The sequence below is a fragment of the Melanostigma gelatinosum genome, assembly GCF_949748355.1.
Source record: "Melanostigma gelatinosum genome assembly, chromosome: 8".
NCBI classification, from domain to species: Eukaryota; Metazoa; Chordata; class Actinopteri; order Perciformes; family Zoarcidae; genus Melanostigma; species Melanostigma gelatinosum.
The window spans coordinates 14833955-14861365 of NC_136641.1; the positions used below are offsets into that span (position 1 = coordinate 14833955).

The following is a 27411-nucleotide window of genomic DNA, read 5'->3' on the forward strand; positions in this document are numbered from 1 at the left end:
TGTTTTCAAATCCTATGAATTTTTTAGACTTTTTGTTGTTGACTTTGTTGTCAATCCCCCCTTTGATCTCCCGCCGGTGTTGCCCTTCTTTCTCTTTGTCAGTTTTCCTTCCTCCGTCCCTCCATCCACCTTTCCTCTCTTTCTCCAGCCCTCACGGATATCTTAATGAGTTCACTCCCTTCTCGTTCAATTATTCACCACTTCTTTTATTCTACTATTCCCACTGTGTCTTTAGGGGAAAAAACATCAATAAATAAGTCACGCCAGAGGTATCTTCTTTTGTAGTCTTGGCAATAGGAGGGATGATTGTGTGCGTGTTTTTGGTGTACAAAGGAGAGTGACAGAGATTTTTTAAATACTTTGGAAATCTTGTACATCTGGTTTGTATTTTAACTTTCAGCTGGATGAGAAATAATTTCACTTCATAAATCTTTGAGTAACTTAAACACTTTCTGCCAAGTCAAAATGTTGTGTGTGTCCACTGTTTAAATATGTTCACATGTCTATATATATATGAAGACATCCAGTATTTCTACTTACGCGTGAGTGAGTGTGTGAGAGAGAGAGTGAGGAAGGGCCTGTCGGTGTGCAGCAGCAAGTGAGTGAGTGTGTGTACGTGCGTGTGCATATGTAAGTGATACCGCAAACCTATTGGTGTCCATGTGTGTGAATAACTGAATTTGTATGTACAAGGGGGGGATGCTGTGTGGAGACCCTGTTGTCATGGCAACCAGGAGAGCGAGAGAGAGAGAGAGAGTGGGCGGTTGCCCTCACGGCTCCTCTGACGACCTTTATTTTCTCCAGCTTTGTGTCACTCCAATATTAACCCCTAACCCTTGACAGAGCGACCGGGGGGGGGGGGGGGGGGGGGGGTGCGGTGGGGTCTTCGAAAAGAGGTGCAGGCGTTTGGAAAATATGACGTCCGGCGTGCATTCTATCGCAGCGTTTGACTCCAGTGGGAGTAGCTAAGCATCTATCGGCCAAGCTTATGGTAATCGTGGTATTGATGAATGTGCTGTCTGTGCACCCTGATTCCAGATAATATGTAGCTCAGCAGCTTTTTCCGCTGGTAAATTTCCATTTGGAGTTGACCATGGATCATTGGTCTTGAAACACACTTTAGTTGGCCTTTTAAAAAAAGAGTACTGCTGTGAGGAAGATATTGGTTTCCCACTGTGCTGTAAGACCCCTTTTCCATTTAAGTTGCAAATATTGAATTAATCAGCCACATTGCCTATTGTCTAAGCCAGAGTGAAAGGTGTTGAATATGGTAAGAAGAGATGGAGAGTAGAGGAACAAGGAAAAGTGATCGGAGGGGAATTGAAGAAAGCTTTTAGTGTCAGCTCACTGCGGTGAACGATGAAAGATACGTCTGTGTTACGACGTGAATTGTGGAGCAGGGCAGAAACAGGTAGCCAGTATTATCACACATGATTTGTGGTATTTTTCTGCTGTAGCGACAAAGTGGGTCTGAGACTTGTCTCACTGCAACAGGCTCATGCATTAAGTATGACCCTGCTAGAGAGAGGAGGAGGAGGAGGAGGGGGGGGGGGAGGGAGTGAAGGAGAGAATCAGACGGCCTCCAAAGACACCAGGTATACATGGACAGCATCACTAAGGGACCGAACCAAATGTATGGCGGGGGGTACAAATTAATTATGAATTTTGGTGAATTTAGGGCAAATTGTGCCGACAGGAAGGAGATTTCTATGAATAATTCACTCAGTAGGGGGCCTGATCATCATCCCCCCCCCAGCAGCATCACCTTGTTTCTCAGACGCCCCTCATCACTTTTACCATCCATTGACCCTTATAATCTCTCACTGCCTTTCTCGTGTAATGCCTCATCAGTCCATTTCTCCCAGTGAGTGCTTCCTTTTGTTTATGTCTAAATCACCCCATGTCCCGCCTGTCCCTCCGTCCGTCTCTTTTCATACTGATGTTTCTTCAGACAGACGAACCCTAGGGGGAGAGTAGGGGCAAAAGGGGGGCATGTTTTCATTTATTTTTCTCCCCCCCCCCTTCTTCCGTCCCGCTTTCATTCCCCCTACACATCTTCACAGCTGGAGATGGTTAATATTTAAAAGCAAGGCATGACAGGACACAAGACCTGCACACATGTTTGAACATGCGCACACACACACACACACACACACACACACACACACACACGTACACACACAAATCCAGTAGAGCAGCACATCTGATCAAAGCACAGAGAAGCTTTCAGACTAGATATTTGCATGACACAGTGTTGAGAGAAAATATACAACATAGCTCCTCACACGGATACGTGAGGATATGAAGCAAACAGTAAAGGTCTCTCATGTATATGTGGGTGGGTGGCACGATGGGGATGTGTGAATCTCAAAACACGATTTGACTCTTGAGGTTTGATCTTGTGTGTGTTGCTCCCCCCCCCGCTTCTGCTTAAGAGAGCCTATTCAGCATTCAAAGTCCTTGGCAACACCCAACATGTCTACTTAATGCTAATTACTCCATTTTGCAGAGGAAGGAAGGGTGCAATTTTCTATCTAATGGATGACAAGGGGGGCACTCACCACAATGGCGTACATCAATTCAATTATACTAATGATAGCAACACTAACCACATAATACAAAATGTTTTGTGTTTTTGTAAGCAAAACGCCTCAAAGCAGGAATTCATGAATAATTGAAGGAGTTGCAAAATTGACTGGTCGATTTGGCTTCTTTGATACATGGCCTGTTGGCGGTTCATTTTCTGCAGTCAGGCGTTCTTGTGGAAAAAACGAAACGGCCACGCCCTGAAATCTCAACACAGCGCTGTTCACTCTACAATCTCCCTGTGATTGAACGACTTCTGATGGCACCCGTTGACATCCTAGCGGTGATAATAGTTTTTAAAAAGCACTCGGGAACAGTGTGGCGGGTCATCTCAGCCCAGCTGCAAGCATTCATCCCAGGCGTGACCTTTCACCCTGTCCAATGAAGCAGGTAACAGGGCTTGGATTGGATCGTTGACAGCTGCACAGTGGACACCCTGAAGAAGTGAAATTGGGCATCTGCTTCGATGTCATTGACTCTCACCCCTGTGACAATGGAGCTCCATGCCATGCACACAGCCAGTGTGTGTGTGTGTGTGTGTGTGTGTGTCAGGCCACATCAGTCTGTGCTATCAGCATGTTTGGGGAGCTGGGTTAGCCTCATTACATGGCAACTGTCCATCCCACTTCTCTCTTTCTGTCTGTCTCAGCCCCTCGCTCACTCACAGACCCTCCTTTACACTCCCCTCCCAACCCATTATAGTGTTCCCCTTTACTGCTCCTACTCAACATGACTGGAATATTCTTTGGCAAGGCCTACCTCCTGACTGGAGCCACTGGACCGTGCCCTTTTATCAGTCTGATCTCTTCTGTCAGACCACTCGAGGTGTGTGTCTGTGTGTTTGTCTGCCTCCCTTTCTGTCGGTCTATTGCAAGCTCCTTTGTTTTTCTGTTACTCCCCATGAGTGTGTACCCGAGTGTGTATGTTAGTGCACACGCAACACTCCCTTAGTGAATTGTGATTGGCGGTATGACAAGCGGCGGCGTGCCACATCGTTAATCAGCATCCTGCTTTGCTTCACTCGGCTCTCCCTCACCGTTGCTTTGGAGGGGGCACTGATAGGCAAGCTCCAACCTGAGATCACATTAACACAAGTAATACCCTGACGAGCCCCGCTTCATTCATCTGCCTCTAATGGCATTTTGGAGAAGCTGGTTTAAGACTGGATCACTGTAATTGGTCCCCCGTCTCCAGAGAACCACAACCACTAAAGCGGTTGCTAAAAGGACAGGAGACGAAGAGGAACAAGGAAGAAAGTGAACAAATGATTCACACTGAGTGGAAGAGCTTGCACATGTGTGTGTGTGTGTGTGTGTATGTGTGCAGTTGGATGGATAGGATTAGCATCACAGCTGTCACCCTTTGTCATCCCCCCTCTTCTTCTATATTCCTCCACTCCTCCCATCACCTCTCACCCTCCCTCCTCCACTCTGCCTCTCTCCTCCCTCACCTCCACTTCTCCCTCTCCTGTGCTCTCCTCTTCAAACCCACTTTTCCTTTTTTATCTTCCCCTCAAGTCCTCCACCCACTTCACCTTTCCTTCTTCTCCCTCTTTATGTGCCTGTTGTGGCATTCTTCTGACAAAGCAAGCAACTCGGCGTAATGGCTCAATGCGGTCGGTTTAAACTGCCTTATTTAAAGACTTAGCTCTTGTTGGGTCTTTAATTTCATCTAATTTGGCTCTTCTGATGTACACAAATCCCGTGTTCCTGTTGCTCTTTTCAAGATATTGTTCAATATATTTTACACTGAGTGACATAGAAATTTCCCTCGCAATTAACTGGCCAGCCATTACCCACTAGATAACAGAAGATAAATGATGATTACATCTCTCCATCCTCCTCTCACCCACCACTCTTCTCCATCATCTTCATCTTCATCTCCTCTCTTCTCTGACCTCCCCCGCACTCTCCAAGGCCACCCATCACTCCGTTGTGGCACTGCCAGCAAACAGCGGAGAGCAGAGCCAGAACTCTTTCAATCAGGCTGCCATTACTGCAGAGCTGCCAAATAAGCTTCCTTTCTCTATTGTCGGCATTTTCTTTTGTCTCACATGTACGTCTTAATCACGGTGTGCTATAACAGTTCTTTGTGTGTGATACTGAGCGGTGTAAACAGTCAGCGGGCTGCGCCACGTGGTGCCGCGGGGGAGGACAGCCTGCATGTTGTGGCGAGGACCAGATCCAAGGGTACAGATGGAGAACGGATCGACTCCTAGCAGGGGTGGCTTGCCTCACTCGCCATGACTGATAGCATCTTTATCGCACACTTATCACAGCACTGCCCAAGTGCACTGCGGACTGTTCAGTTCGAGCAACGCAGCCCGGACCAGTCAACCTAATTGTTTGACTGTCCTGCGTGTTATCTGATTTGACACTTCATCAATCTGCATTTGTCTGTGAAAAGAGATTTTTGTTTGCAGGAACAGGTTCAGAGAGAGAGAGAGGCATTGTTGGTGCTTTTTGTTGGGATGTGTATTGTTGCCTCTTTGATTGGTGTGTTAACTCCATGTCGCGGCCTGTGTTCAGGTCTGACCACATGGCGAAGGGTCATTTTTCTCCCATTCTGACACATGGCCCCTCTCTGCCCCTCCCTCTCGCTTCTCCACTCCTCTCCTCCCCCCTCTCTTTTATGTTTCAGAGAGGAGACCAGCAGGAGGGCGTGGACCTGACTTACAGAGACAGCAACAAAAAAAAAAGGAGTGAGGGGGAAAAAAAAGAGAGAAGACAAGAGGGACATACGAGGCAACGCTGAGGCCTCCTGGAAAAGAAACAAAACCTCACACTTGCTCTGCACAAGTGTGTGTGTGTGTGTGTGTGTGTGAGGTTGACCTCCGTTTGCGTTTTACTGTACTGTGTGTGAGCAGGTGGGACCTGGATGGGACAGTGAGCAATGCCTCACACGCAGCGACAGCAGGTTGGCAGTAGGGGGCGATGCTCCTCTCCCCTCCTCCCATTCCTCCTCCTCCTCTCCCTCGCTGCCCGGCACAGCCAAGCAGCCATACACATACCCTCCAACTGTGAGTACAGATTCATATTGTACCATTCATGACAACAGTAGCTGAATGCTTCCATGAGGTTCAAAGATCTATTTGTTGTGCTAATTACATTGTTGATTCACCAAAGCACGCTAATACTGATCTTTCGTCACAATTAATTTGTGCAAATGAGCAGAATGAACATGTATTTGTCTTTCAGTAACCTCGATATGCAGGGTTGGATTGCTCTATTACGCTCCAAATACTACACTGTCTGAGGCTTCTTTGGTTGGCGCTCATCTGTGCCTGTGGTGTGTCTAATTATTTGTAATTGATCCCCTCACACAGCATTGATAAGTCCCACTATTGATCTGGCTTTTCTTGGTGCAAACCAGAATCTGATTGGGGAGTAATTCAATCAACAATTGCGTTATACAACAAAAATTCTGCAAGGTTTTCCCTCACTCGCTCTTATTTCTAGCTCCTCCTCAATGCAATATGTGGGCTTGTGGCCCTGCAGGGAAATTGATCTTCATCTTCTCTGCTGCACCGGCCTGCAGAGAGAGAGAGAGAGAGAGAGAGAGATTGTTTCACTGCTGCTTCTGACGCTCACTCTTTATCTAAGACTACTTCCAGTGAGTCACAGTCCTTCACTGCCCACACAGACTTCAAAAGTGTGTGTACACGCCTGGACACACATGCAGGACCTGTAAATGTTGATGAAATGCAGTAAATCTCCCAGTCTAATTCCCAAAGGGGGAATCGGTGACACAGAGGTGAGAGGGCTGAGGAGGATGAAGGGAGGATGATGAGGAAGAAGGAGCAGGTCAAATATGTAAAAGGTCAAGGTGTCCCCTGCCTTTAAATTAGCAAGGCTCTTCCATGTCAATGGAAGGCACTGTGACAGTGATCTGGATCAATAAAGGAGATGTGCGTTAGAATCTGTGTCAAGGAGGCCGAGGTTAAAGCGACGCTCAGTTACATGAGACATTACGCTGCTTTATCTACCATATATCATAAATGTTGTTCAATTATCAGAGATCAACTTCAGTCTGTCTATCCGTCTGTCTCTCTGTTTGTCTGCGTGTTCGTCGCTGTCTGTCCGTATTAACTATCTCTTTCTCCTTCTTGTTTACTGTAACTAAAATATTTTTCCCTCATTTCTTCTCTGGCCACCACTGGGGCTTTACAGACCATATAAGTGATCGTAAGTGCTTTTAACTTCATTGAATTCTATCTGTCTTAATGCAGGTGCTTGCAAAGTTCATTGTAAACACTTTCATTATGCCAGAGAGGTTATTTTCCATCCAGCACTGTGCTGCACATTAATGAATCAGGCTGTCTTATTTTTTATTTGTTATTAATCTATTCCTTCAATTCAATATCTGCTCTGTTATTTTATTGTACTGTAGATATTGTGCATTCCATATGTTATATTTGACTCTGTAAATTGCTGCTGCTACAAACGAATTTCACCCTGGGGATAAATAAAGTTTACATCTATCTATCTATCCATCTATCCATCTATCCATCTATCTATCTATCTATCTATTCGTGTGCATTTGCAGTGCTATGCTTGCGTGTGTCCGTGTGTATGCATCCGCTTCAGTATTGTGCATGCGTGTTTGTACGTGAGGATGTGTTTGTGTGTTGTATGGTGAACATGTGCCTGTTTCCGTGTGCCTTTTTCTGTATATGGGTGCGTGTTCAGTGGATCGGTGAGATCCCTGTAGGAGCAGGGAGGAGGAAGTGTGAGGAGCCGCTGTCTGTAAGGAGACAGCTGTCAGATCAAAGACACGGAGAAATAAAGAGGAGTTAAAGCACTAAGCACCGGCTCCTCTGCCAATAATGGAGCTACGCCCGCAGCCCAAACTTCAATTTGATCAGCTGAGGAAATGGGCTTGTTACCTCTGTCAGTGGGAATTCTTTCATTAAATTCCCCCACTCTCCCGATCCGTCTCCTTCTGAACCTCGGAGTCGAGCCCTTGTTTGTTTGTTTTTCTCCCTCCTCTCGGTCTCCATTTGCTCTGCTTCTCTGTTGCTCTGCATGGGCTTTCTCTTTGCTGTACTTCCATCCGTCTCCCCTGTCCGCTTAACTCTCCATCTCCATCGCCTTCTTCTCCTCCTCATCTACCGCAACCCCCTTCCCTCCTGTGTCCTCTTTACCCATTTACCTAGATAATATAAATTCATCTCGGGCTCTGTCTCATTCCCTTAAGAGTCAAATTTTGTTAAAACTCTACTGAGCTGTGACCTCTATTCCACTGCAAACAGCCTAAAGTCACTGAGCTATCTGGAGAAAAAGATTTACATTGTTGTCAATAGCTATTGAAAAACAGAACATAAATATACAACATGGGCCATAAAGCATGTGGAAAAATCAAACATGCTGGTTCAATACAGTATTCACAGCAAATCCTAGCTTGTTGGAGTTTCTTCTTGCTTTATGGCTGTTTTGGTGGCCATTACCTTTTTCCCCTTCAAAAGCCCTTCTTCATTTCCCCGCAGACTCGTTCCCTCCCTCTGCCTATATCTCTCAGTCTCACAGGGAGCACTGGGCCAAATCTCTCTTTTACATGAACTCTCCCTCTTACATTATGCTATATCAATTTCCTCTCATCTCAACGCATTTTCTCTGCCTACTCTCGTACTCTCACTCTTTTCCTCGGCCCACATTTCATCTCTTTCTCTGGGGAGTCTTTTTAAGTGATATTGACTGAATGTACTTATCGGCAGCTGTTAAAGCTAAGAAAATGAGCGGTATCTCTGGTTATTCTGTGCTGTTTGCTAAGCCATTAACAACAGCCATAAAAAGTGTGTTTCAATGGGATGACATATGTGTGTATGTCATAGCTAGAGTTATTACAGCAGCATGCAGAATGAAAGCAGGTCATGTGAAGACTGCAGCATTATTCTGACTGTGTGCATGTGTCGCTATCTATTCAAACCAATAGGTGTGTTGTAGCACATGCACGGCTGCTTTGTAACTGTTGTTATGACAGCACTAACTCTGTTTCTGGTCGTTGCAGTCAAGAGGCCGCCGATGATCATCGTACAGCCGGAGTCTGTCACCGTCTTTAGTGTTGAAGACCTCGTCATGAGCTGTGAAGCCACTGGCAACCCTCTACCCATGTTAGTCAGCACACACACACACACACACACACACACACACACACACACACACACACACACACACACACACACACACACACACACACACACACACACACACACACACACACACACACACACACACACACACACACACACACACACACACACACACACACACACACACACACACACACACACACACACACACACACACACACCGAGGCAAACAGTCTGAAGATCCTATATTGTTCATGGTGGAGCCACTAGTTATCTTTCGAGACAACTGGGAACATTGACCTTCCCTCTCCTTGTTCAGCTGACATCCACGCATTAGTATTACATGAGAGCACAGCTTCTTCCAGTCAGAGTTCTCATTTCAACAAGGGATAAATGTCATTAAGCCCTCGAGCAATCTTTTCAGAGTGTCTTAGCTGCTCTGAAGTGGAAAACTGCTCGAATTGCCAAGGCAAAGATGAATATCGCAATTACCCAGCACAAGCTTATGAGTCCCACTGGGGCATCTCCTGTACATTTTGCATCAATTCATTTGTACCCTTGAATTCAGTGACATGGAAGGACATGTTGTGTGTGTGTTCAAAACCTGCTTTTTCAAAGGCATGGAAATTATGTTTTTGGTGTTTGATATTTGATATTTGAGTGAACATTCTCCCATCAATCAGCATTACTGCATCATTTTTTCTTCGACTCAAGTTTCCGATGGACAAAGGATGGAGAGGAGTTTGACCCCGGCAGTGACCCAGAGCTGAAGGTTTCTGAGCGCTCCGACTCATTTGCATTCTACACACTGAGTAACAACATGGAGAGCTTGAAGCAGTACCAAGCCAAATACGTCTGCTATGCATCCAACGAGCTGGGGACAGCCGTCTCTAGCGAGGCCCTTCTCAACACTGATGGTAAGAACATGCTGATGGCTGTTTAATCCTCAAGCAACCAGTTACCAAGAGTCATCCAATTTTGACGTTTAATTTGAATATTCAAATCCCATCGTGCTTTGTGAGTATTTGCTGATTTGGTGTCATTTGGCTTTAGCCTTGAGAGATGACTCACACCATTTGAAATAATATCAAACTCGTTCAACTTCCTCTGATGTGTTTTCAAACAAATTGCATCACGTCCGAGGAGTTACGGGTCTGAGGTTTAAGCACCTGTAAATGCCTTCGAGGTCCAGATTAGAAGCGACACATGGTTCTTATCAGCAATAACAGAGCAATTTACAAAGCTGCGAGCGGATCCAGTGTGTAAACCTTTTCCTCGCCCTGCTTTGCAGAGAGCTCATTTGTTAGAAGATGGAGGCTCACGTCCAGAACATAACATGATAATCAGCATATACTCACACACATGCAAACACACTCGTACATGCACACACACATGGTCCCCTGGGCAAAAGTAAAGAGCACCTCTGTGCATCCATCCACCTGTGTGACTGGCTCTCTCCTAGGCGACCTCCTTCCATCACAGTTTCCCTGACAACGGTTTCCCCAGAAACGCTCTTGAGTTGATGTCATGTGAAGCACTCTTCGACAGCTCCTGTGGGGTTATCAACAATGGGCAGAAGGGAGGAGGGAAGGAGACATATGAATCACAAATCACGTAATTTTACAAGGCAAAAGACAACCTGGCGCCTTCTCACACACTTCTCCTCAGATCCTTAATGTTCCTCAAAATGGGATTTACAAATAATACTCCCTGTCCACTGCATTGTGTGTTTTAAGTTGACTTTTGATATGGGTTGTCTCAGGAAATCTTGACGCCGTAAATGTGTGCAAAGCCGGTTGTGTACGTGTTTGTCGACACACATGAACAGATCTGTGTTTTTCCTCACTTGCTTCCCTTTAGTTCTCCCATCCCAGCAGAAAGAAAAGAAGGTTACTATGAAGTCTGAAGAGGGAAGCAGTATCATTCTGGAGTGTAACCCCCCGCAGAGCTCCATGGAGCCTATTATTCACTGGATGGACTGGAGTGAGTACCTTTCCATCTCTCCTTGCATTACATCCTTCCTGTTTCCTCAATACATCTGCTACTTAGACAATCTATCTGTCCTTTTGTGGTCCACTAGCATCATAGTGAGGTATAGATGATTGTTCATTTCTGAAACAACATTATCCTTTTTCCTTTCTCAATGTACAGAATATCCTTTTATGCATTAATCTTTGCCTGGATGTTTTTTTTTATGTCTTCCGTTTTGTAGACTGAGCAGAGTCTATTCTTACGCCTTTTCGCCGACATCTCTTCACTATCATTTTTCTATTTCTCTCATTGTCTCATCCTTTTGTAGCTCTATGCCTCCCTATTCTATTTCCTCTCCCAATTATATCCTCTTGTTAAGCTCCTCATTCTCTCTCTCTTTATTCCCATTTCCCTGCTGCCTCATCAATTTCTCTCTTATATCCTCCCTCCCTCTCTCTACAGAGCTACGCCATATCCAGCTCAGTGAACGGGTGGTCGTGGGGAAGGATGGCAACCTGTACTTTGCCCATTTGACAAGCGAGGACAGCAGGGATGACTACACCTGCAATGTCCAGTACCTGGCGACACGCACCATTCTGGCAAAGGAACCCATCACTCTGACTGTAAACCCTTGTGAGTTTTGTTCTGGATGAACTGACAGGAGACTGGACTGATCTGACCTAAACTGAGTTTCAGAATTGCATCCTTAGGCTAAGACTGCTTTCATCTAAAGCAACAAAGTTTGATGGACAATTTTCACGGCAATCCATTCAATAGCTCCTTAACCATTTCTCTCAAAACTGCAAATGTGAATCTTGTGGTGGCTCCAGAGGAAAAGTCTGACGATCAACATAAAGATGTAAAGACGTTCAGCATGACTAAATATATGATCTTTGTCATTTGGGTGAACCAAACCTTTAAGATCAAGTTTACACTGTCCTTGAGACATGCATTCGTTGTGTAAAGTACATTCATTTTGAAAGATGGCCTGTATCGATTGATATTCCGTAAAAAGCGTCTTGTTTTCTTCATATAAGAGAAATCTGTTCCAATAAAACACTGTATAGGTCTGTGTATGAAATTGGCAAACACAGTATGATAAATAGTCAGCGTGACAATTTGTTGAAAACCACTGAGGCCTCATACTTGCACCAAAGTCATCTCACCCCCATGTGGTGGCATGTTGTGCTGACCAAAGCAGTACCTTATCCAGTAGACCGGTCACAGAGCCGACGGGGGGCCCCATCACCTCCTCTGGTAATGAGATGCAGCTCACACTGAGATGTGGCTGCAGCATCTGTGGCCCAACCAGAGGTCAGAAAGATGAGCACATGTTAACACGAGACCTGTGTGTGTGTGTGTGGAAAATCTGGACAATGTGTTGTTAGAAAGGTAAAGTCTTCTCCACATGATTCCACACCCTGCATATGTTTGTGTGTGTCAGAGTCTCTACAGTGGCTGCTGTGTCAGCAGCAAGGCAATTTGAAAATGACCCATACATATGTATGAATCTTTTGCTCCGTCTTTGTCTTTCCGCCTCTCCAGCCAACTCTCTGAGCAAGAGCAAGAGGCCCCACATGATGAGACCTACTGGAAGCCACAGCACTTACCATTCCCTCAGGGGCCAGACTGTGGAGCTTGAGTGCATCGTCCAAGGCCTGTGAGTGTCCGTGTGTGCACATATTTCTGCCCCATCATTCAGAAAACTTAAGCCGCACCTTTTAATCAATCTTACGTAGGTCTCATCCGTTCCTCTCCTTTCCTTCTACCTCCCGTCTCTCTCTGTTCAATGTGTTGCTTCCTCTGTTGCATCTCTCCATCCACATCCTTCTGAATTCTGCTATACCTCTTCCTCTCCTCTCTCCTCCTCTTCAGTCCAACTCCCAAAGTTTCATGGGTGAGGAGAGATGGCGAGATGTCTGAATCTCGGGTCACTAAAGACATGTTCAACCGCCGCTTGCGCTTCAGTAATATCTCAGAGAGCGACGGGGGCGAGTACCAGTGTATGGCTGAGAACTCCCAAGGGAAGGCCACACACACTTACACTGTGACTGTGGAAGGTATGACACACACACACACACACATGCACACACATACATAAGCATACGCATACTTAATTGCATGTGGGTGAAAGGTGATTTGAGCATGTACTGTGATTTTACAATATAATAGGTGCTGCAATAATCCAGATTCACAGTCATATTACTGTATCTTGTATTCATTAAGTCTATCCAGTTGGCATGTATACATACCGGCTTCACACTTAGCAACTGATGTCCCCTGCTATGTGGTAAATGAATTCTTCACTTTTGTTCTTAGATGAAGGTTTTAAAGTATTCAAGTGATTTAGGAAAACACTTTCATAAAGTTATGGCACTTTTAGTTCCTGCTATGGGTCGAACTCCTGCACGTCACATAATTCCACCTGATAGCATCTTTCACTCGATCCCTGCCAAGTATTCACATCTTTAAAGCTTGTGCGGTTGTTCCCAGGCTCTCTGTAAAATGATTGTTCACCGATCCCAAGCTAAGATACCTGGATGACGTTAAGTGAGTAATTGAGTAAAAGAAAACACAACACAACTGTCACAAACTGAGTAGTACTCCCTGTGACTACAGTAAATAGACCTTGACCCGTAAAAAGTTTCCTTTTAAGCCCAACAAAACAGTTTTGCGATCAGTTGCTTCATTTTGGAGACTTCGATAGGCGTGACCTATCAATCTCAACCCATCAGTCTCACAGAGAACAATCTTGTGTAATCGTTTGGTATACTGTGAAATTTAAGATTGTATTGTTTTGCTTGTGCTGTGTGTAATTGATATATTCTGGCCCTTGTAGCGGCTCCCTACTGGATCAAGGAGCCACCTAGTCAGTTATATGCCCCAGGTGAGACTGTCAAGCTACACTGCCAGGCGGACGGCATCCCCACTCCTACCATCAGTTGGACCATCAACGGGATCTCCCTCTCAGGTCAGCGCAGACACCCAACAATACGTACCTCAAACACACAACCTCTAGCACTGTGGATGTGCTGACTGCATGTTTTTTTAAACAGCAACCGACAAGGACTCCAGACGTTCTGTGACAACGAACAGATCTCTAATACTAAAGAATGTCAACCTGGGTGACACTGCCGTCTATCAGTGCCAGGCCTCCAACAAGCATGGAAACATCATCACCAACACCAACGTCTATGTCATTGGTGAATATTTGTTTTGAAACGTATTAAACAGAGTTGTGGGTGTAGGTCTGTGCGTGTTTCATTTCTCTTTGTGTGCGTTGTTTCAGAGCTGCCTCCACAGCTCCTGACTGAGGATGGGGTTACATACACATTTACAGAGGGCCAGAAAGCTGTACTGGAGTGTGAGACCTTTGGCTCTCCTAAACCTGAAGTCACATGGTGAGGCACATGACCACCTTATTCCATTGTGTTCTAGTGCATAGCATTGTAATATGTATTCGAGTCTGGCTGATTTGTCTTTAAAGAAATTTCACAGAGGTGATATAATTGCGTAGGTAGCTGTTCATATTCATGAATTAACAGCTAAATACTGTTACATCTGGACTATTACTGTGAATTTCGTCAGTTTGGCAGGCGCCCAACAAGGCTTTGTTCTTTTGGTAAAATAGTGTCAATTAAACTGAATTCATTAGCCCCGGCAGGAGCTGAACAGGTTTATTTCTTACTCTGCTTGCCAGGTTTATAATGTGTGTTTGTGCGTGCACGTGTGTGTCTTATCCAGGGAGAGCGGCAGAGCCTCCTCCCTTCTGGCAGATCCCAGAATGAAGCCGCTCACCAACGGAGTGCTTGAGATCTCTGATGTCACCCATGACGATGAGGGCTCCTACACATGCTCTGTACAGAACACCAACTTATCTATTAATGCCGAGCTGGAAGTGCTTAGTGAGTGGACACACACACACACACACACACACCTACACACACACACACACACACACACACACACACACAAACACACTCTGTGTCCTGTAGCAGCTTATGTTAGTTGCACCTCTTGCAGCTTGTCTCAGCATTGTGCGTCTGCTTGTTTTCTCTTCCAGATAGGACAGTGATCCTGTCACCTCCACAGGCTCTGAAGGTGCAGCGTGGAAACACAACAATCTTCACTTGTCTGGCCCTTGTTGACCGCAAACTCGGCTCTCCACTCATTCAGTGGAGAAAAAACTATCAAAAGATCTCTGAGTCCCACATTGACGGAAAGTAAGACCAAATTCTACACATTAGAGAACTGACAAAAACGAGGATAACGTTATTTATTTATTTATTATTTGTTTGTTGAGTTGTTTGAAGCCTAATCAGGAACAGATGATACACATTAGCTTCAGATGCCCTATGTATTTTCCCATATAATGTTGATCTGGATTGTTCCTGTTACATAAACAAACAAATAAATGACTTACCATGGTGAAAAAAGTAGCAAGAAAAGAAAAAGACGGTAGTTAAAAGGGGAGTAAGATAATTATGACATCATTTCTTCAGATACACAATGGATGGACCAGACCTGAAAATAACTGATGTGGAAGCGGATGATGAGGGCATGTACACCTGTCAGGTTATCACTAAGCACGACATGGCTGAAGCCAATGGCACCCTCACTTTATGGGGTAAGATCAATGAATATATACTGTATGAGTTCCAATCATTTTCCCCCCCTTTTTGTTGAAGCTTGTAGTGTGTAGACAAGCAGTGAGCAGATAGTTGTAGTGATGATATTATTGTTGTCCCTTTCAGATCGTCCAGACCCTCCTGTCCTCCTCCAGATCACTGATCCTAAGCGTCGTGCAGTCACCCTCCGCTGGACTCCTGGAGACGACCACAACAGCGCTGTGCTAGGTCAACAGACAAACACACACGGAGACGCATACATATATGCACACACCGGTCGTGTTCGTCCTCTGTTTCTCTTCTCTACAATGCTAAAACTGCTTATATATGGATTGTGATGTGATGTTTTTGTGTTTTTAGAATATTTGTAATGGTGCCATCAAGTGAGGATATGCACTGACTCAGACACACACAAACACACACACACACGCGAACATAAAGCTTTTCATCTTGTCTAAATCCAATACTCGGAGCAACAAACCATATCTTCATCTCCCCCTGGCAAAATGAAAGGCTGCTCTGTTTTCATTACTTCGACAGGATTATCATTATTTGATCTGCAGCATCAGACTTTTGTAAAGTTCAAAGTGTTTCGGTATGACTTTATCGCTACACTGAGTGTTGAGTTTATGTTTCTATTGCTTCCTTATTGCTTACATCCTGTCTTTTTCCATCACTCCTTGACTTTTTCTTTCTCTCTCTGCAGAGTATGTAGTTGAGTTTGAGGACCAAGGTTTGAAAGAGAGGGGTTGGGAAGAGCTGCTGCGAGTAACAGGAAACAAGCAGCGTGTTAGCCTCCCTCTGTGGCCCTACATGTCTTACCGTTTCCGGGTCATTGCCATCAATTATGTGGGGAAGAGCAGCCCCAGCAAGCCATCTGAAATCCACAATACACCCGCTGAAGGTTAGAGCCAGTGTTTTGTAACCACAAGTTTTCAATCTCAAAGAGAACTCAGAATGACACTACAATGAACTTGATTCCAATCACAGCTCCAGACAATAACCCCGAAGACGTTAAGAGTGAGTCCAAAGACCCAGAGACTCTATTCATCACCTGGGAGGTACATCTGTAGCCTGAATGTACTAACTATCTGAAGCAACATCAAACCAATTTTCTCTGCATCTGTCTGTGCATTATTGTTTGCTGTTGCTGTCACTGCAGGAAATGGACAAACGTAACTTTAATGGACCTGACTTCAAGTATCGGGTTCTGTGGAGGCGAGTTGTGGGCAGCGGACCCAGCTGGCACACCAACTACACAAGAACAATCCCGTTCACGGTCAATGACATTGGCAACTTTTCTGCCTTCGAGATCAAAGTTCAGGCTGTCAATGAGAAAGGGGAGGGACCTGAGCCAGACCCTGTCATCGGTTACTCGGGAGAAGATTGTAAAAAATTTAAAAATACAGCTTTTCTTGTACTGGGAATATTTCTACTTCGTATTCTTTCTCACCTTTCACCCTCCTGTCTGTCGTTGTTTCTCAGATCCATTGGAGGCTCCAATGAATGTGGGTATTATTTTAATTAACAGCACTACCATCAGCGTGAACTGGGAAGCAGTGGCCAAAGAGACAGTCAGAGGACACCTGCTAGGATATACGGTACTGCTCCTGTATCTCCTCTGTTGTTTCATATTCAGCCCCTGTCCTGATAAATAATACATATTTTGGGTTTACAGCGGAGGCAGCCCGACCTTAGCTTGGCAAGGGCTTTGGAGTTGTCTTTAGTTTCAAGGTTGTGACGAGAAGAGCCTTTTTTATTGTAGATGATCTCACCTTCAGAATGTATCACACTGTAGTCACAATGCTTCCCTTTCTCTCTTCTGTCACACACAAGAAGTGTGTGACATTTCTAAAATTTCAAAACTCAAAAACGTACCCATGGTTTCCTCGTTTCATCATTTCACCATGACTGATTTTGTGGCTCCAGGTCTACTTGACCAGAATCAGCTCCAGGAGCCACCACAGAGGCCGGAGGTCCAGGGAGCCAGAAGACACTAGGGTGGTGAAGACTGGGGCCAACGAGGAGAAGAAGGTGATCAGTGATCTCAGACCATACTCCCACTACGCCCTGGCCGTCACCGTATTCAACAGCAAGGGAGACGGACCACAGTCTGAGACGCTGTCCTTCAAGACTGATGAGGGAGGTAAGAATGAGAAAGAGAGGAAAAATTGTGGGTGGAAAAGGGAAGGTGATAGATAAAGTGTGTGAGGTGGTTTTAATTATAGATAGGGAGAGACAAAGATGGGAGGAAGGAAGGAAGGAATAGTGGATTTCAAAGAGGAAATGACACTATCCAGAGATTGAGTGGGTGGAGGGCCGTGAAGAGAAGGAGGGTGAAATTGATGCAGGGATAGATGTTATTGAACAGGCAGTTGTTGGGAAAGAGGTGACAGTATTAATAATCCATTTTAATCCGGTATGTTTGTGTTGCTGCTAGTTCCTCATCCTCCCATGTCCCTGATGCTGGACAGCCCATCAGAGACAGAAATGACCCTCCACTGGACGCCACCTGCTCAGCCCAATGGAGTCCTCATTGGATATCTACTGCAGTACCAACAGAGTGAGCACGGTTTACACACCTATCTCACAAAACACCCCACCATCAGGCACATCAATTGTTCCGTTTAAGAAGTGCTTCTATGCTGCAGTAAAAACATCACGAATGTAACCACACAATACATTTACAGCTAAATCAACAACGCTGAAAAAGGTCAAAGCACAGCCTCCTAATGATGCTCATCAGTCAGTCAATGTGTCACCCATAACGATGTGTTGAAGATCAAGTTGTGACTGAATGTTTTTTTCTGCTGCGATGTGCTCAGTTGTGGAGGGTGATGACAGCCCCATGCAGGTAGAGAGAATAGAGGGCCCCGTAGTCACCCACCTCACCCTGAGGGGCCTGGACCCCCACAGCCAATACCGCTTCTTGCTGAGGGGGCGCACTGACGCAGGGGACGGAGAGCCCATCATCAGGGAGGGTGCCACTACGCTGGATGGAGGTACAAAGCCCATTCCCAGAGTTCTTCACCCTCACAGATCTGTCACAAACAGGATCAGATTGTACTAGATTAAGAGTTTGATTCCTCTGTCTGAATGTTTGCAGCACCTCCTGACACCATTAACCTGTCTCCTGGAGAAAACTTAGTCAACCTCAGCTGGGTGGCCAAGAAGAGACACAGGAACTTTAGCTTCCAGATATACTACCTCAACACAAATGGTACATTTTCTACTAAGTACAAAACTAATTAGAGTCAACCTTTTAAAACCACAAATCTAGCTGGGGAATAGTTTCACAATCCTAAACAATAGAAAGGAAATCAAAGTCCTTGTTATGTCTCTGCAGATGGCAGTAAAGGGAAGAAAACAGAGAAGATAAACTCCTCACAGTCTTTCTACCAGCTCCAGGGCCTGACTCCTGCCTCTGATTATCATCTACGCTTCACCTACAGCAACATCACCTTCTGGAAGACTGACATCAAGACAGACGGAACAGGTATCAGTAGTGTTCCACCTTCACTCATCCTCTTTTCTTTCATCTTCTCGGCTCGCTCCTCTGGGCTTCCCAGATCTAAATATAAAGCCTGATCCTACAGAGAGTGCCTTGCAGTTCTCTCCACTGCCTGTGAAGTGCTTTCAAAGACTCTTGTGAAAAGAAAGCGTGGCTAGCAATGATCCATTACTTGTGTTTGTTTGGCGCATTGTGCTGTATTCTTTGGTTCCCGAGTGTGCATTGCCACCCTGTCAAAATACATATTGCTCTGTCTCTTTCGCTCTAGATTCTTCCTGTTTTATCTTGCTTCTCCTACGGTTTTCATCCTTTCTGCTCCTCTTGTACTTTCATCCGGTTTCCTCATTACAAACATACACTCAATTCTCCCCACCTCACTCCTCTTTTCTCTTTGAAGGAGTAACAGAGGTGCAGCCCAGTTTTGCAACACAAGGCTGGTTCATCGGTGTCGTGAGCGCCATCGTGCTGCTTCTGCTGATACTGCTTATCCTCTGCTTCATCAAGAGGAGTAAAGGGGGGAAGTATTCAGGCAAGTGCAGCCCACCGAGATGCGTGTTAAGCATTCAGTAGGGATGATGAAGTGTTATAGAAGATGGTTGAGACGTTGAGCAACTTTTTTTAAAGAATGCACGACATCCAGTCCTTCGTCTAAGCCTGTCTGCAAGAACAATACAATGTTAGACAACTGCTATGTCACACTCTAACCAAGCTTTGTGGGAGACACCGAACAGTCTGCTGGAGCCATAAAGCTGTCTGACAATGAAAATGGCATTGCGGTAGAAAAAGAAGCCTGGCAGTTACAGGAATGCACCACAGTAAACAAGGTCATTCTTACTGGAAACATGACAGTAAATTAAAATTGCACCGTGTTTAAAATTCTTAGAGCGGCTCCATATCCAAATAATTTATCACTTCTTTTCACTTGGCCAACATGTTCCCTTGCAGCGTTCACATCAGCCTTGTCGTCAAACAGACCTCTAAGCCTTCCTTACTGTGGTAGTAAGAGGCTCTGCTCTGAAAAGAACTGTGAAATGATAATCACAAACCACTAGAGTAACTGCAACCTGCAGGCTACTGTCTGACTGGTCAGAGAAAAGCACCGGCCTTTCATCCCTTTCCACATGAGGGAGAAACAAGTGGCTGGCTCCTTTTTAAAGTAATTGTCTCTGCTAAAAGCAAGGACGAATTGAATAATACATCCAACCATACCCACTGGCATTATACTTCTGAGCGATTAATCATTTAAATTGTTGAGAATTTTAACAGTAATATTCAGAGTGCTATCTATTATGTTGAAAGTCAGATGAGAAATTACGTCAAACATCAACACTTTAAACTACATAGATAAAAAGATTTTGCATCAAAATCTTTTTGCTCCACAGACACAATCTTTTTTTTTTTTCATCGGGTGTTATCTTGTTGTGTGACAGAATGTCATTATCGATGTCTGAGACCGTGGTTTGGAGAGAAAAATGGTTGAGATCTCACTGATGATAACATCCAATAATTTCCTTCACAGTGAAAGATAAAGAAGAGGGTCCGATGGACTCAGAGGCACGGCCTATGAAGGATGAGACTTTTGGAGAGTATAGGTTTGTCATCTAAATGCACATCCTCTCTTTTTTGGTGTTACATTATGTTTCTACAGATCATTTAAATTCTAACACCCAGCCTTGATTCCATCAGCATTTGCTTTTCCTAACCCCGTGTGTTCCTTTCGTTGTCCCTCTTCTCCCTAATGCCTGCTCCTGCTATGCAGATCTCTAGAAAGGTATGCTGTGAGGTGATTTCCTATCCCAAACCCGCTTTCTGTTAATAATCCCTGCCAATGCTTTACTTACCTCATGACTTCCCTCTAACATTTGGTATAATCACAGAGAGTGTATTATTTTGTATATGGCCTGCAACTAACAATTATATAATATTTCATATTAATCGATTGATTATGTGACCTGTAAAACATTAGCAAGCAGGCAAAAATGCCCATCACAATATGCTATAGCCCCGGGGGACTTCAACAAAAGCTTTGTTTTGTCCGTCCAACAGTCCCAGCCTCCAAAATAAGAAATGTACTAGACAGTAAGACCAAGAACATTTTGACATTTTAGAAGCTAGAACTATCAACATTGGATATTTTGGCTTACTTAAAAGCTGAGTCGATTACCAAGATGGTCAATCAACCAATCGATGAATCGGCTAATGGTTTCAGTTTTATGTATTTTCAGCTTGCATCTTGACGTATGTTGGACTGAATAATATTTTTTTTTTTTACCGGCCCTATGATAATATTTCTTGCTTTTACTTCTTCTGTGCTCTCACATACTGTAGTGACCTCGAGGAGAAGCGCACGGCCAGCCTGCCGTCCCTCGGCGAGGAGAGCAAGCTGTGCAGCGAGGACAACCTGGACTTCAACGGCAGCAGCGCCATGACCACCGAGCTCAACATGGATGAGTCTCTGGTTAGCCAGTTCAGTCGGCCCAGCGAGGGTCCAGAGGCGCTGCAGGGCCTGCCAGACAACTCCCCGCTCAACCCCACCGCCGTCTCCCCAGCCACCAATGGCATGCCCAACTCAGTCACCATCCACGATTAACCCCACACATCCACCGGGGGCCATTAGACCAAAACATGTCAACATATATGCGCCCATACATTCCTGTTCCCTACTAACTTGCTGATCTGTGGTTTATTGACTCATATACAAGCAATGTATTGACTATTCAGATGCCCCTGGCAGTCATCTGATCGACCGGACTGTTTTGACCAAAGGAGTGTCCAAAGTAGTGGACAATGTGATACAAGTTTGACTGACCTGAAGATGTCTTTTGACCCCCCCACCCTGCTTTTATCTGTGTAGTTTACAACATATCTTTATGACTAATGTTCATTCCCATTTCTTCTCTTTATATCTCTCCACAGACAACTCCATAGAAAGGTAAAGACAGAATGATGTACAGGTAGAAATATCAGAGGGTTTGTAGGTATGGTCCCATAGAGATGCAGAGTAGTGCATTGAAAGAGGAGGATGACAGTGGAGTCTAGCATGGGGGAACAGACAGCACATGCTGCTGTAAAAAGTCTTAGATATTTATCATGCCTTATGTTATTTAACACATTTGTATGTCTCATGACATTTGAGGTCTCAGATTGTACTTGCCAGTGACATTTTTTTTAATTTTAACAAATGTGTTTGAATACAAAACATCCTTTTTTTATTACCCAATTTTTATTTATTTATATCATCACTTTTTAATATTGTTTTCTACACTATTTATAGAAAAAGCCCATGACTTTTCTCAGTTGACATATTTCACAGATCATGACGTTTTCATTGAAACTAAGTAAAGCCAAGTTTCTTGCTATAAATAACATTGGATGCATTATGGGAACTTGCTGTGAACATGCTGAGTAGCATCTGGTGTATATAGCTGCATCTACATCTATCTATTTAGCCATAATACAGTATTATAGATATGTACATGCTCCTTATAAGTTCCTGTGCCTGCTGGGTCTGCATAGAGCACCAGATTGATGTCATTACTCTCTCGCCTTCCCACCAGAAGTGTAATGTCATTATTGGAAATGATGTTGTAATTTTTTGTGTCGAGACCTTTGTGTAGCTTTCTGTATCTGTCTTTGTCTCTTTCTACACTGTATTAAAAATATTGTTGTCTCTAATCAACAACTTTTCAGACCTGTCCATCTCATATTTCACAAACTGTTTGAGGAGCAGTATTTATGTACATGTACAGATCAGAGAGTGGAGTCTTGTGGGCAAACACTCATGTTTTATTTTCAGACCTTCATCAATGCAAGTTGATATTGCAGACAGGCGGAATGATTGCCAGTTGATGTATAATAAAAGCAAGCAGTTGCTATTTACATCAAACACAGAGAATGTATTCTTTTCAGAGCTGGGCAGACATTGTATTTACATGATACTGATTAAAAACAATCTGAGATACAAGGTACTGGAGTGGTTTTGAGTATAACTTTTTTTCTCCACAGAATGTAAATACCCTTATACGATTGTTTTGATGAACCCAACTGTGTTTGATATAAAAATGTGATAAAAAGTTTGAAACCACTTAACTTAATTTTAATTATTGCAAGTTGTCATTTTTCCTCTTTTGTACTATTGCTATAAAATCAAACTTTCCATTTTTGACAACTGGTTGCAGTGATATCTGGCTGTTTTAGCAAAAATTTGTTGACAGGAAAAAATCAAAAAGGTAAAAAAAACTAAAAAAAATCCACATTCTATAGATGTTTGCAAACATTTCAAAATTCAAAACTCAAAAAAATGTCCATTAGTTGCACTTAGTGATAGTAGTAGTTCCATTAAAATGAAAGCTATATGCATTCATGTCCATAACCATCTTGCAATGAATTGCAGTGCAGTGAATATCTGTGGAGTTTGTTGCCTGATGCAGCTATGAGAGGCGGGGATACAGTGAGCTGGTTTGTGCATACCACAGGGAGTACCTATGTGCAACCTTGCTGCCTCACTTCTCCCTATTTAAATAAAAAGCTTGACACTGGCCAAACTCCACCTGACAACCCCTGTGGTAAAGTGTATGGGATGTCTTAACAGGCTAGTGGCACTGAAGGACGTGTGTGTAAGCTCCCTGTTGTTGGTTACACAGACACACTCAGGACAAAAAAAGCTTTTGAAAATCTATTTTCATACAGGAGCGATGAATGGCGCAAAATATGCCAACATTCTAACTTAACTATCTGCTGCTAAACATCTGTGTTTGTCAGTGTTCGGCGCAAATGTTAGCTTTGAATGAGGAATGAGTGTACACACACAGACACTCACTCGACTGCCCACTCACTCTTTGCTTTTCATGTGTCGAGGGGAAGGCTGAGGACACTGGTCTTTGCTTTTCCACTGTTGTTTTTCCCCCTATTTTAATGTGTAAAAAAAGAGAACTGGTTCATTTTCAGAAAAAAACAGATGGATTTTGTACAACAATGCCTGAGTGGGAGGGGAGGGGTAAGCGAAAAAAAAGGGAGAGAAGAAGGGAGGAAGTAGTGGTAGGAAGTGTGTGTCACGGCGGGGTGTAGATGTGCCTCTTTGTGTTGTGTGCTGTGCACAATGGGACTGACGGCATCTATCTATATGTATCATGGGAGAACGACAGGAGGTGGGTGGACGTGTACGACATATGAGGCCAATATAACTGCAACATGAATCTACCACTGTAACCGGTTTTATGACATGAAAAATAAAATAAGTGGAACAATCTGTACCAAACAAACAAAAAGGGTCCCTTCTGTTTTATCAGTATATGTAGATAAATATCAATGCGTGTGCGTCACATCAAAATGAGCAGGATGTATTGATTAACCAACGTTCAATTTATATTGAGTGTGGGAATAACAATCAATCGATTTTATGAGCACATTGTCACAAAGGGACAAGCCTGTGTACGGTGTGTGGTGGTCAACGGGAGCTGGTGTTGAATTGATAGAAGTAGTCCTTGCTGGGTTTGTTGGTGTACAGCTTCTTGTTCAGGTACTCCTGGCTGGGGCACAAAGAGACACACACAAACACACAGTGAGTAGCTGTTCCCAAAAATGGTTATTTAAATCTGCATCCTACATGAGAGTACTTTATCACCGACACCCAAAATGCATTTGCTGACTAGTGCCTGAATAGTCCGTGCTCACTATGCCTGTTGCTCTCTGGCCAGCTGCATGTTGTAACGGTCTGTCTGAATCCTCTTCTCTGCCCTCAGCTCTTCTGCTCTCCTCTCCTCCTCCTCTGCTTCTCTGGACAGCTTCAGGAGCTGGAGCTCGCAAGCTGCGTCCTGAATCTTCTCAGATTCACGTTGTCTCTGAAGATGGAAAGAAAAAAAAAAGGTCCAAATGGTAAACCTGAGTGGAAGTGTTATATGGAATACTGCATTTAAAAACGTCCTTTCTTGTGTTTTCTTATGAAGGAGTGGTTAAGGACCTGGAGCTTAGGACAAGACTCAAAATCTGCATAATAAATCTGAGGAGTTCCAAGATGAAGATTTCTCATTTAAAAAATTAGTTTTATACTTTTTTGAAAATGAATAATTACCTCTCTGGACACGACTTTTAGACATATGCAACATGTGTTTATAAGTAGACAAAAAGATGGATGACAAATTAAGGGAAAAACCCCGGAATAGATTAGCTGAGAAATATAATGAATTCAGATCAAAGCCAAAAAAGTCACTGTATGGTTTGTTGATTTTGGGAAATTTTAGACAAGCGAGTTAAACAGAGTGAATACATTTTGGAAGAATGGTGTTCCTCCCTCTGATAAGAAACTTTCTTTCAATTTGTCACCTGTCAGTGATTTAATGTTAAGGTGTCACAAGACAAAAGGTTTGGAACGACAGTTTTGAAATTTCTCTGCAGAAAGACAGAACTGAAGAGGAGCTTGGAGCAAAGCAGGATGTGACTTGACTGTGGATTGCTGTGTGTGGTAGAGTTGCATTATGTTTTAGAGTCACTCCAGTACCTGTCTCTCAATACGCTGTTCTTCTCTCTCCCTTTGGATGGCGCTCAGTTGCTCAGGGCTCATACCCTTCCATCTGTCTACCAGAACCGGTGGCAGCCTCCCTCCTCCCACCTCTCTCGCCGCTGCCTCGGCACACTCTGTCATCAAGTCGGATGTCAGAGTGTGCCGCATCTCTGCAAGATTCTCCCTTTCTTCTCTCCTGTGCTGCTCCTTCAGTGTCTCTGTCCGCTCTGCAGCCTGTGGGGAGCAGGACATGGTGAGACCTCACCACTGATGTAGGGACAGTTGATTGATCATTCCCTTGGTGTTTAGAATAGCAGGAGCTTTCTGAAACCCGACCTGTAATATGTGGTTACTTCTAACATAGAGCCAAGAGTCAGCCATATGGTGAATATCCTCCTGAGAGATCCACTCAGTCAGTTGTATTTGCGTGTGCATTGTGCATGAGAGTGGTTATTGGAGAAACCACATAATTGCCATGGAAAAATACCATGACATGAAGGATTTATAATGATGCCTCCCAATGGAGGATTCAGCCGAGTGCGTTCAGGCAAATGAGGAGAGCACTAAATGGAAGCTTTTAAAAACAGACAGGGCCCACGCATACATCAAAGCAGTTTAACCATCCATGTTGCTTGGTACCAACTAATATGATGGCCACCCTCCTGCAGCAAGTGTGTGTACGCATCACTTAACATTTTCAATTAGCAATTTTCATTTTAAAATCCCACCTGAGAACACCATGTCAGGGCTCAAACCCCCAGTGGATTTTGCTTTGAGCCTCCACATCAGCATGTGGTGTGTGCATCTGTGTGTCCATCTGTATGTGCGTTGTGCACACGTGTGTACTGTACCAGAGCTTGATTGTAGTTGTCGAGTGCGATGCGGGCAGCTTTCTTACACTCCTCCTCTAGTGCACGTAGCTGAAGCCCCGTACGGTCCTGATGCACCAGCTCTTTGCTCGCCAGCATCTCTGTGACACACACACGTTGTGTTTTTTCACACCTGCCATTGCCCAATGTGCAAAGCTCTTCAATGACACACTCAAACATTGATAACGGCTCTCTGGGATAAGCATCCATCAATGCCACCTGGCAATAAGGGCTGTGCATGCGTAGGAGTGTGGGATTGATTGTGCAGGAAAGCATGAAGCATGTGTGGGATTTACAGAGGCTGTAGCATGCAGCATATTAGCTCACCAGTGATAACAGAATGTGTTTGCTTGTGTTTGTCTCTTTTCACCTCGGTGCTTGTCTCCCAAGAGCCTTTTCTCATTGTCCTCCTTCTGTGCTCGCAGATCTCTCTCTGTCTTTTTCATTTGTTCTCTCCTCCGCTGCTCTTCTCCGATATCCTCTCCCTGTATGAAACAAGAAAAGTGGTTAAGGGGGTGGTAACGCCATTATTTATTCAATCATTTGCTGGATTTTGTTCGATAGGTTTTTGATCCACACCAAGTTCCTACCTGAAATATTTTCATACTGGCGGGCCCCAGCTCAGCCTCTGGAATGGTGATACCGAATGCCCCCTTCAGGCCACACTTGAGATCAGCATCGCTTGAATCTTCTACACGTTGATGAGTGGCCCAGTACTGGGTCAGGTCAGTGTGTAAAGCTGCTTGCTTCTCTCTTTCATCAATGTCTTGCTGAAGCAGTGCTTCATCGTGATATTCTCTCAGCTTATCTGCAATGCATTGAAAATAAAGACACTTGGGATCAATGCTCATTGGTGGTGAAAGGGGATTTCATAAATGGAGATAAGACAATATTCTTATAGGGGATTCAGTATTAATGTGAATACTTGTTGTGTTCAAATTATTTAATTCTGTCTCTCATGATGCCCATAGTTTACCAAAAGCTTTGTCCCGTTGTTTCTCCATGATTTGCTGATGTTTTTTCTCCTGGACCTGTTGGTTGAGAGCATCAAGGTCGAGGCCCAACACACGCAGCCGGGTGTTAAAGATCCTGGCCTTGCGTGCTGTTTCTGCAGACCTTCGCATTTCCATAGCGTTTTCTATGGATGAGTCTACAGGCAAATCCACTTTGTACATTTTCTCAGTTTCTAATGAACACGGAGGGAGGAGACACAGTATTACAGCACTGATTATTATATGCTGGAAAGGAATAGCTGTGTT

At 44.2% G+C, this 27411-nt stretch overlaps 2 protein-coding genes across 4 annotated transcripts in view; one reads left to right on the top strand and one right to left on the bottom strand.

Moving 5' to 3' along the window:
- The window catches only part of l1cama (L1 cell adhesion molecule, paralog a), a 37911-nt gene extending 15440 nt beyond the window's left edge, over positions 1-22471 (top strand). Inside the window, exons 2-29 of one of the 3 annotated variants that reach the window (XM_079272971.1) lie at positions 5227-5362; positions 5415-5605; positions 6756-6770; positions 8593-8695; positions 9389-9591; positions 10535-10657; positions 11108-11278; positions 12191-12305; positions 12521-12705; positions 13485-13616; positions 13702-13848; positions 13935-14046; positions 14390-14550; positions 14709-14868; positions 15148-15272; positions 15400-15501; positions 15980-16177; positions 16264-16334; positions 16436-16661; positions 16759-16874; positions 17203-17419; positions 17714-17836; positions 18099-18275; positions 18380-18493; positions 18620-18769; positions 19182-19313; positions 20304-20376; positions 21113-22471. In XM_079272971.1, the coding sequence (XP_079129097.1) occupies positions 5479-5605; positions 6756-6770; positions 8593-8695; positions 9389-9591; positions 10535-10657; positions 11108-11278; positions 12191-12305; positions 12521-12705; positions 13485-13616; positions 13702-13848; positions 13935-14046; positions 14390-14550; positions 14709-14868; positions 15148-15272; positions 15400-15501; positions 15980-16177; positions 16264-16334; positions 16436-16661; positions 16759-16874; positions 17203-17419; positions 17714-17836; positions 18099-18275; positions 18380-18493; positions 18620-18769; positions 19182-19313; positions 20304-20376; positions 21113-21374 (3840 nt within the window). In that variant the 5' untranslated portion in view covers positions 5227-5362; positions 5415-5478 and the 3' untranslated portion in view covers positions 21375-22471. Of the gene's footprint in view, positions 1-5226; positions 5606-6755; positions 6771-8592; positions 8696-9388; positions 9592-10534; positions 10658-11107; positions 11279-12190; positions 12306-12520; positions 12706-13484; positions 13617-13701; positions 13849-13934; positions 14047-14389; positions 14551-14708; positions 14869-15147; positions 15273-15399; positions 15502-15979; positions 16178-16263; positions 16335-16435; positions 16662-16758; positions 16875-17202; positions 17420-17713; positions 17837-18098; positions 18276-18379; positions 18494-18619; positions 18770-19181; positions 19314-20303; positions 20377-21112 lie in introns of all 3 variants that reach the window. The other 2 variants (XM_079272970.1, XM_079272972.1) reach the window with 2 other exon arrangements.
- Positions 22472-24186: 1715 nt separating this feature from the next.
- ribc1 (RIB43A domain with coiled-coils 1) lies at positions 24187-27327 on the bottom strand (the record flags this gene model as incomplete). Its single annotated transcript, XM_079273321.1, has 7 exons — positions 24187-24312; positions 24458-24624; positions 25281-25517; positions 26135-26253; positions 26523-26637; positions 26743-26960; positions 27129-27327. 7 exons carry the CDS (start codon positions 27325-27327, stop codon positions 24231-24233), a joined length of 1137 nt encoding a protein of 378 aa, XP_079129447.1. The 3' UTR covers positions 24187-24230.
- Between the last annotated feature and the right edge of the window lie 84 nt (positions 27328-27411).